The sequence below is a fragment of the Silurus aristotelis genome (assembly GCF_946808225.1).
Source record: "Silurus aristotelis genome assembly, chromosome: 11".
NCBI classification, from domain to species: Eukaryota; Metazoa; Chordata; class Actinopteri; order Siluriformes; family Siluridae; genus Silurus; species Silurus aristotelis.
Genome location: NC_139584.1, coordinates 15766188 through 15777072, shown reverse-complemented (window position 1 = coordinate 15777072; position 10885 = coordinate 15766188). Strand labels below are relative to the sequence as shown.

General features: G+C 32.5%; 1 protein-coding gene across 5 annotated transcripts; it reads left to right on the top strand.

Moving 5' to 3' along the window:
- Positions 1-439: 439 nt before the first annotated feature.
- On the top strand, positions 440-9916 carry LOC310733305 (interleukin-6 receptor subunit beta). 5 transcript variants are annotated; one of them, XM_083554478.1, is made up of 17 exons: positions 441-843; positions 1201-1274; positions 1378-1431; positions 2041-2142; positions 2428-2542; positions 3047-3180; positions 3289-3443; positions 4275-4437; positions 4525-4610; positions 5734-5950; positions 6322-6498; positions 6950-7051; positions 7929-8069; positions 8157-8297; positions 8392-8476; positions 8596-8677; positions 8847-9916. In XM_083554478.1, the coding sequence occupies exons 1-17, from the start codon at positions 827-829 to the stop codon at positions 9129-9131; spliced, it is 2130 nt and encodes a 709-aa protein (XP_083410604.1). In that variant the 5' UTR covers positions 441-826; the 3' UTR covers positions 9132-9916. The 5 variants fall into 5 exon arrangements, with proteins under 5 accessions (XP_083410601.1, XP_083410600.1, XP_083410603.1 ...); XM_083554475.1 differs by having other exon boundaries at positions 440-843; positions 1381-1431; positions 7929-8297; XM_083554474.1 differs by having other exon boundaries at positions 440-843; positions 7929-8297.
- Positions 9917-10885: the final 969 nt, after the last annotated feature.

Genomic DNA, 10885 nt, shown 5'->3' with positions numbered 1-10885 from the left:
ATAACTGAAATCTTTGGCAGTCCTTGGCTTCATAGGAGGAAAAAGCATATAAACATGGTTATGTGTACAATATTGGCTAACTAAAATGTCCCCTAGGTGTGAATGTGTGGGATTTATGCCTGTCTTGTGCCCAGTGTTCTCACAAAAACACAACAAGCTTAAAACATGGCACACACAAGTACATCATAGCAATCAGGTGCACTTTGAAAAGAGATTATCACAGGATATGACACATTACACCCCCCTTTTTTTGATAAATAAGGTTTTTATTTTAATTACATTTTTATGTTTGTTAATTATTTTCACTAAACTGTTAAAATGGGGCTAAGCAACAAACAAATCATACTGTAATACATAAAGGTAATTGGTAAAACAAAACATTTTTCTTCAAAAAAAATTATTGAAGAAAATAAAATTGCTCAAAATAGCGTTTGATGTGAGCTGTGAATGAATGCGCAGAAATGGGTAAAATCTGTTTTCAAAGATATACAATGTGTCTGCAGTAAACAGAGGGTCGCTCAAGTACACATCTTCCAAGAACTATTAACATTTTACCTCAAGAGCCAATTTTAGTAAATATGTTTATTTTTTTTTCTTTGAGACTTACATTAAGTGTGCTGGTATAGTCTGCTCAATGGAATACTATGTTAGTTGCATATCACAGGATCTGGGCTCTAGAATGAAAAGTCATGGTCTTGATTCAAAATTCTCTTTCATGAAACACGTAATTCACTGTAATTGAGCAACTCTCTAACCGTGCTAACCACTGAATGTTTTCAACAACTCACTCATCACAGTTGTCCATTTCTTAGCTGTTCCACTCCAGATGTCTGATCATAACAAGTAGGGCAAGTAGTTTTTTTTATTTCCTTACCTTTTAGATTATATTTTCTAAAGCGTTTTTTTTTTTTTCTGGATATTTTGTTTGTTGGTAAATACGGAAAATTCAAGTTTGTACAAAATATTTCAATCATTTAATTGTTCTTTGTTCACAGATGAGTAAAAGGTCTTTGTGTGTATAAATTGCAATGAAAACAACTCACTTTTGCTGTTTTAAATGTAATTTTGCAAGGAACAATTTTTTTTTTTTAAATGTGCTTCTGATTTCGCTACTCTGAAGTTCTTAACTCCACTCTTAACCTTAAACTTATGTATGTAATGTCATAATTGTTTATGCCACAAACCTATTATTTCTTTAAGGTTGCTTTCAGTGCACAGGAAGATGTGCAGATGCACTTTCGGCCTGCTCTTCTGCATCTTCTCTCTATATCATTGTAAGCAATATAGTACTGAAACTAGACAAAATAATAATAATAATAATAATAATACATTCACTACAAGATAGTTCAAGTTTAATTCTTGTATATTTGGAATAAGTAGATGGAGTTCCCTTAAAGTGGCATGGAAAAGAACTTACACAAAATTATGCAGGTAAACACTTATAAGCTCTGTAAGCTCTTAGGTAACTTTTGGTTTGGAATACAGGTCTAAAATTCAAGCAGTGCTTCAAAAACTGAAACATCTGAAGAACTTGGAACTTAGTTTTATAGAGTATACTGTACTATGGCAAGAAATGTGTTGTGTTAAGGACAACGATGGAGCAAAAACACAACGCAGGGGCTAACGAGCGTGAGTACAGGGAGACTGATGTGTAACATGAAAGTAATGAAATAGTATTAAGCATAATACACAATACACTAAATTTAACGAATGATCAACTATGTACACAGAAATGTACAAATATATATTTCCAGGCACTATAAGGAAATTGCAAGCAAAAGTTTTTGGGGAAGTTAAACTCTAATTGGTGAAAAGTGTAAACCACTTTTTACAGCAAATGTTGTTTTACAATAGGCTAAATATATAGATTTTACCAGATGAGGCGATCTAATAACTAAGATGATTTGTAATTAATTTCTAATTATATGAATAACAAATGTGCTATTTCTTTAGCCTTTTGAAATGGAAGAGTGTAGAAGTAATGTTGAGATGTAACTGTAAGTACTAGTTATGTTAATGTTATGTTTTTATTGTTTAAAGAGCTTACTGTGAGTGGTAAGCACCTGAAAAAATGCAAAAACCACAGAAATGTGTGCGTTATGGATACAAAAGACTGTGCTTCAATAACACCACATGGGCAGGGTAAACAGTTTTATTATTCCTAATATATATTATTAAATACACAGTTTACATTGTGTGTTTTCCTGTTTTGCTTGACAAATATCATCAGTATATTATGATTCTTTTGTGATTTTGTTAAATTCCCTCTAGGCTGAATATAGTGGCCTATCAATCAATCAATCTATCTATCTATTCAATCCAATTAGAAGTACAGTACTATAGTTATAAAGGCTGGATTTCATCATTTCTTTATACTTGAGCACAGATGTCATACAGTTGCTCAATTGTATTTTCACTCCACCTCAGACAGGTTTTTGAATACATCATGCCGTTATCATGTTCTACAAAGATCCTTTGGCTGCAAATGGATTTATTTAAATAAACGCAAAGCCAAAACAATAAACTCATTGATTTTCAGTCGGTAAGTATGTATTTCGTTGTTTACCTACTGAATGTTATGTTTTGTGCATCTGTCCCACACTGTCTTGTGTTGTCTGTCTGCACTGTTTACATTAGGTTTCACATGATGCACTTTATGTGGCAAGGACACTTACTTTAGTCCTTGCTCTGTGTTCTGTTATGTAACTTTATGTTGTTTAATGTAGCACCAGGGTTCTGGTGGAATATCGTTTCATTTCACTGTGTACTGTGTCAGCTATATATGGTAGAAATGATGATAAGAGCCTCTTGACTTGACTTGAATATGTGATACATACAAACACATGAGCTGAGTGTGTATTTCATTTTGAAGAAAAAAAAACTTTAATTCTTTTTTTTATAATTTTTTACATATTTTATTTATGAACATCGATCAGAAAACAATTCATTTTCAGAAGCTTCTGTATCTATGCTTTCTATTGCCATTTTCCCATTTTTAAAATCACTACAACCAAGAAAATTTATAAAATTTGTTGGCTTCTTTCAGACGTAAAAACTTCATACATTGTCCAAGCATTTTTAACCCAGTGGCTGCTTTTAATATGAATATAATATCAAAGGATATCATCAACCAAATACAGTTCATCTCAGAAGCCTACGCAGTATCCATAAAAGCAATAAGTAAGTTCACGATTCTTATAGTTGCACTGAACATATCTCATTGTGTACTTATTTTACTCATATTAATTTATTTCTGTCAAATAAATGTATAACAAATGTGTGTTTTAGCACAAGCTCCATGTCCTGTCATCACATCAGTGAATCCAGCAGTAACATCATTAAATGTAACCTGGAACACAGGTCACTGGCACAGCACGAAATGCCAAATCCATTACAAAAGCTCCACTACAGAAGAATGGACAGTGGTGCTTTTAGTACTAAAGGTAGCTCAAAATCTTGGCAAAAGAAATATACAAGAAATGCAGTTTGTTGTTCTAAATATGATTTTGAAATCTAAATAAGATTTATTTTTAAATTATCAGATTATAATAATCCAGGGTGCACCAAATGTATATACCACTCATAAATGAAAAGCATATATATATATATATATATACACAGTACAGACCAAAAGTTTGGACACACCTTCTCATTCAAAGAGTTTTCTTTATTTTCATGACTATGAAAATTGTAGATTCACACTGAAGGCATCAAAACTATGAATTAACACGTGGATTTATATATGGAATTATATACATAACAAAAAAGTGTGAAACAACTGAAAAATGTCATATTGTAGGTTCTTCAAAGTAGCCACCTTTTGCTTTGATTACTGCTTTGGACACTCTCGGCATTCTCTTGATGAGCTTCAAGAGGTAGTCACCTGAAATGGTCTTCCAACAGTCTTGAAGGAGTTCCCCGAGAGATGCTTGGCACTTGTTGGCCCTTTTGCCTTCACTCTGCGGTCCAGCTCACCCCTAAACCATCTCGATTGGGTTCAGGTCCAGTGACTGTGGAGGCCAGGTCATCTGGTGCAGCACCCCATCACTCTCCTTCTTGGTCAAATAGCCCTTGATGCCTTCAGTGTGACTCTACAATTTTCATAGTCATGAAAATAAAGAAAACTCTTTGAATGAGAAGGTGTGTCCAAACTTTTGGTCTGTACTGTGTATATATATATATATATATATATATATATATATATATATATATATATATATATATATATATATATATATATATATATATATATATAAACACCTATCCATTTTCAGGATTTACACTCTATCAATGAGGAAGAAGAAGAATATAATTTTTCATATGTAATCGATGGCCTGCAGCCTTTTAGCCAGTACAGCCTTGCTGTTTCCTGCAGTGGGGGTTATGGGCTATGGAGTGATTGGAGTGAAGAATTTCAAAGCAAGACTTTAGAAGCTTGTAAGTAGAAAAGGAAATGTAAAAACCAAAAATAAACAAAAAGAAGTTCCTCTAAAAAACTTTATTTTTGTTGATTTCTGTTTTTAGTTCCCACTGCAGCACCTTCTGTCAGTTTTTATTTGGAGCCCACTGGCAACAGATTTAGGGGTCAAAAGCTGACACTTATCTGGAAGGTAAGTTCAAGCTACACTGGGCCTCATTTATTACTCAACTTGTTTGGAAAAATTTGTTGTTCAAAAACAACATCTGAATCCCCTTTGGAGTTTCTGAGTTTGTATACATTTGCATATAAGGCTTTTATGTTGCATAATTGGCACAAGTTGCTGCAATTTTATTTCTAAATTGCATTTTAAGTTTATTTCAACTGCACATATACATTTGATAAAAGCAAAGTGTAAAACCCAGTAGCCCTGTAAAAAACCCTGTAATATTTCATTAACTTTATAACTATTAAATATGAAAAAAGCATGGATGCAGAATAACACATAAATTAAAACGGATATGACTAGTCATTCTTTTATGTGTTTGTACTGTATATGCAAAGGCACAGCTGATATTGGGTGGTTAAAAAATTATTAGGCTTGGCATCTTCTTTTAATGCTGCACAACACGTTAGAGCCAGCACTAATATAAAAAGCAATTTAAGCTATTTGCCAGTCTTTGATTCAAGTATAAATTACCCTTTAAACCTCTGGTTTGTTGTGTGCCATTAGCAGGCCACTGAAATTGCATTGGGAAGAGAGAGCTGCTTGCTAGGTCATTTAAACACAGCAGTTTTCTTATGTAATGTCATGCTCATGATCACTTGATTTGTTTAATTTTTATTTCACTTAATTCACACCAAATTAACATTTGTAAAAATTTGTCTCCCGATTTGATCATTTATAGGTGGTAATATGGTGCTTAATAATATTTTTAAATCACTGTCATAGATGTGATTCAAAATAACTTAATTTTGTGCTTTCAGCTTTCTGTGACATTTGCCTTTTATAGAGTTTTGTGGCTATCATTAATTACAAATCAACTGTGTGGTGAATATGCTTTTAACTTAATGGTCAATTCCCATTCATAACCCAAGCATTAAAGCAAAAAGAAAGTCAGTGTTACAAAAACTTAAATCAGGCAGTATCCCACTATATTCGCTGTATCCTACATAAACATCTTCACAAAACATTACTACACAAATGGTGAATAAGGCCCAATTTGTGTAAATGGGGTTACAAGTAATAATAATAATAATAAAAAAAAGTTCACTACATGTTTAACTATAATATGCTGTTAATCCCTGTACATTAGGCTTTGGAAATAAAGGAGGCCAGAGGAGTTATTCTCGAATACGTGGTAACCTACACACCTACCAAACAGCCAGGTATGAAGAGAACAATTCGTACTACGGATCAGAAAGCAACCTTAGAGATGACTGCAGGTGATTATGACCTGACAGTAGTGGCCTGTAATAAAGCTGGACAGTCTCCTTCAGCTAATCTTCGAGTCAGTGCTGGTGTTTTTCAAAGTGAGCCTTTTCCTTCTCTAACGATCTAAAAAAAACATCACATTTTAACACATAAGGTTACTTTTCGGTTTCTGCAAAAGATGTTAGATAAGATCTTTAACTGCCTTTTAGAAGAAACAGCCCTGCTTCCTGTTTATGCAATACAGTGTCATGAGTGTTATGTGCCTTTCATATGGTAAAGAATTACTTTCAGCTTATATTATGGTTTATATTGTATATAATGTATATTGAAATTGGTCCTTTTTGATTTACTTAAGTATTATGGTCTTAGCCACTGAAAATTTATGAAACCAAGTTCAAAATGCATGCACACTATAAACAAACAAAGAAAAGCAAAAAATAAAATAAAATTCTAACAATATTACTTATAGGTCTGCCTAAGGTAAAAGGACTCTGGGCCAGTGGTGAAACATTTTCACTGAAGATTCGATGGGAGACAACAGCTGTGAATGTTAGTGAGTTCGCCATTGAGTGGTTCTCTTTCAGTGATGTTGCCTCTAAACAATGGAAAAGACTAAACGGCTCAACGTTTTCAACCGTTCTGACAGGTAAAATCTGCAACTGATAATTCAGGAGTACACCAGGAAGATGAGTGAAAACTTTTTTTATGGATAAATATGTGAATGTTCAAATAGTATTGCGCCAATATATAACGTTGATACCAGCACGATTAAGCCAAAATGACGCAATTAGGTGCAGTTGCTGCAATCAGATGCTAGAAATGAAACAAAACACAGTGTCTTTTGTGCATCTTTACATACATAAGTACAGGTGTTCATTTTGGAACAGAAAAATAATACATAAGCCCTGTAAGGAGAAAGAAATAAAAATAACTTATGCCTACCAAACAGTCAATTATTCTTGCTATAGCATGGATTAAATTTATAAAATTTAATTGGTAAATAATCATAAATTACATAGTATAATTTGTCTCACTTTTAAAGGTTGTGGTAACTGAAATGGGTTCAATATCTATTTCTGCCTCAAATTGTATTTCAGGTAACATCAAGCCCCAAAATACCTACAGCATCAGTGTATATTCACTTTTCGGGACTCTGTGTGCACCTCCAGAAACAATTCATGCCAGTGTAGAGAATGGCAGTAAGTAAATATACACATATTCCAATACTATATTATGTAATTTTTACTATATTGTGATGTGCTAAATATTGATGAGGACATTGAACATAAAACTACACCTACAGTACCACCAATGATCAAAAAACTAATGTGCCAACTCCTTAGTTTGTGTGTGTATATATATATATATATATATATATATATATATATATATATATATATATATATATATATATATATATATATATATATGTATGTATATATATATATATATATATATATATATATATATATATATATATATATATATATATATATATATATATAATTATTATTTTTTATATATTTATCTTTCATAATACTTACAAAAATGGTCCAAAAGAGCTATGATATTTCACAAAACATTTAACATATAAAAATTTCATACGAAAATAATGTAATATATGTTCATGATTTTCCAGAATTGATTTATGAATAGAAAATAATTTCAATTAATCATTTTGTCAGAAGATGTTTCATACAAAGATTATTATCACATCTAATAATCTTTTTGAGGTATATCAAACAACTAGCCTTAATATTCTTTTGTATTTCTGTGATCACTGATGTATAGACACATTTATTTTATTTTTGTCTTTTTTGATTGTTTTTGCATTTTTGACTTTTATATAAACTACTAACATATTCCAAACACCCACTACATCTGTAAATAATACAATATCATGTATACTACTACTACTATTATTTTTTTTTATAATAATAATAAAAATAATAACAATTATAATAATAATAATAATAATAATAATAATAATAATAATAAAATGTATACAGTATAACTTCCACTATTTCCAAACCTATGTACATAGCATGCACACACATTTTTATCTATTTCTTTCAGCCCTTTTGGACATTGGTCACCTGCAACCTGTAAAAGTGACAAAAACATCTGTAACCGTCAAGTGGGTGTGGCAACAACAATCCCTAACCACAAATGTCCTTCATTACAGACTTGTGTTAAGTGGTGCCCATGGAACAAGTTGTAAGTCTGTAGATGCAATATTTAATTCAAACTTACATCCTAATACTGAGCAAACTGCGTTAAAAATGATTTTATTATTTTGTTTAGCAATAACAGTGTTCCCACATCAGTGGCAACATTCATTCCAGAACCTACGGGCAAATGCCAAGTACATGGTATCTATTTATGGCAAGACTACAGTTGGTACCTTTTTAAAGGCAAATGCTGAATTTACAACACCTCTTCTTGGTGAGTAATCCTCTATGCAATGTAGCAATGTTGGTAAAAACAATACATTTGATTATTTTAATAAGTGCAGTTGCATTTTTATGATTGTTTTCAGAAACTGATGAAATAATAAAAGCTACTCTTCCAATAGTAGTACTTATTATTGCATTTGGCATTTTCTCAGTTCTCTCCAGATCCGTGTAAGTAGCCTATTGTGTTTAATTAATTCATGCTTTCATACTTATTCAGTCTTGTTCTCTAAATCTGTGGATTAAAAATGTAAATCTGTATTTACATATTCTAACATTCTCTCTCACAGCTATAAAGATTATTTTTTCCCCAAAATTGCCAACCCTGGACATAGTCTTATTGGACACTGGCTGCTAAATTCTCCTCATAAGGTAAAAACTTCTTGTGTTCTCATTTCAGCTACAGCAGTGATCAATATTATATGAATTAAACTATATGTTCTCTCTTCTGGGTTTTGTGTATGCATGCTTTTTTTAATTACTTGATGCAACTTTACTGTGGTTACAGACATCTGTTCATTTAATTTGATTTGTTTGACAGTGGGGGGCTGATGAGAATGTGCTGAAATTGGAGGATTTCTCACTGAACAGTCACCTGATTGAAAAAGGCCATATTCAGATAGAGCCAAAAATGTCCTTAGATAGAGAGGAATTTGAGGAAGACATGACCATATCCAAGATTTCCCTTCCAGACAAGAACCCAACTGAAAATGAAGACAGTTTAGAGAATTCTATGCCTGGTTTTACTGAGTATGTTGACATGCCTATGCTTCATGCCATGTTTGGTTATGTTAAAACCTGTGAGATTCCAAGAGAAAACAAATAATTGGGAAAAAGCATTATTAGCAGTTCAGCAACCTCATAGCCGATTATCATGGCTTCTTATCATTTTGAGACAGATTTGATTTTATTTACTCAATATTTTCTGTATATAGCCTCCCATATCCATTTTACTCTCACTTTGTTTCCCATTCTAATTTGTATAATATCCATTTAATGCTATACATTGTTAATATACTACATGAAAATGCAATTATACTTCCTTTACTGAGTGTGCATTATCACATCCCAAAGTGTTTTATTTCTGCTATACCACAGCAACTTTACAATTTTTAATAAAGATTATTAACAAACAGTATGTTGTTTTTTCTCTTTTATAGATATTGATAATTTTATAGGACAATACTTACGTTATAACAGCTACAAATGATCTCTAATTACAGATCATTTCTGCAGAATGATTTATAACACACTGCTGAGTTCTCAGATATGAAGGTGTCAAGTTATAACACTAATTGTGAATATAAAACATAAAAGATGTATGTAGTTTTTTACATTTAAAAGAGTAATCCCTGGAAAACTGCTGTGGTATGTGCACATTCACATATGCTGTTATAAAACAACAATCAGCTTCAGACTGGTGATGGCCCTCCGCTTCACAAAAAGATACATCCTTATAGCAGCACACACTTATGTTTTATTACACAGCGTATGATGTATACGTTTTAAATAAACAAGTTTTCTTTAATGATTTACACATCAGATGACATTAAACAGTATAGAGTACACACATTTGCATCCATTTGGAAAAAAATATTTAAAAGGTAAAAATAACTGAAATAACATACTGAAAAAGAATTCAGGCCCATCCTTCATCCTTTGCTGTCAAACTGACCATAGTTGGAAAGTGAAGAAGATGGGCATCTTGGACTATAGTGTTGGCAAAGAATTCTGGTTTAGAATTCAGGACTACTATTCACAGAGTCACCATGAGTCAACATCGACTCAATGATAACCAACAACAAAGCTGTATACAGCTGTGTGTATCGCTCTATGTCCTGCAAGTGCCAGTGTAGCCACTAATGTAGACACTAATGAAAAGATACAGCTTCAGTTTACACCAGATCATGAAAGTAAAGCAGAGTGGTGTAATATTCTCCTATAAAAAATTGTAGTCTTCTCAATTATTCATGGCCCACGCAATGTACCACTCATGTTCAGTCAGTGCTACAGACCAGTACACTCAAATCTCGTGTAATTTCTCTGTAGTATACTTATTTCTAATAGATTTTTGGAATAAATGCCCTAAGAGCAGCAATAGAGACAAGACATATGATATCAGTGTGTAACATTCTCTTACAGGCTATGCTTTTTCTTATTTGTGTATTAAATTGAACAAACAGATTTCCTGCTACAATGCCATGTTTGTTGTCTAAGATTTCAAATGGAATCTTTATCTTATCTTTCTCACAGTCTCTCCACAATCCTTTTCAATTTCACCTCCTTCCTCATTTTTATAATTGATGTTTATTGTTCATTTATGTTATTTATATTATTATGGCTTCCCGTGGGCTCACCACCTGCAGGAGGGACCGTAAGGGACGGTGCTGTGTGGATTGGGCAGCAGTCCAAGGCGGGGGCCTGCTTAGACTGCTGCCCCCGCGACCCGAATTACGGATAAGCGGGAGAAAATGAATGAATAAATATTATTATGGTTTGTAACTTTATTAAAATGATGTCTGAACTCATAACCTTAGACCTATTACTTGTTATTTAAAGTAGCATATCACAAGGTGTCTT

What these genes read in the sequence shown, in the direction of transcription:
- LOC310733305 (XM_083554474.1), top strand. An exon ending in AGTATCCATAAAAGCAATAA is followed by an intron (nt 3,181 to 3,288) that starts GTAAGTTCACGA and finishes TGTGTGTTTTAG; the next exon opens with CACAAGCTCCATGTCCTGTC. An exon ending in AAGCAAGACTTTAGAAGCTT is followed by an intron (nt 4,438 to 4,524) that starts GTAAGTAGAAAA and finishes TTCTGTTTTTAG; the next exon opens with TTCCCACTGCAGCACCTTCT.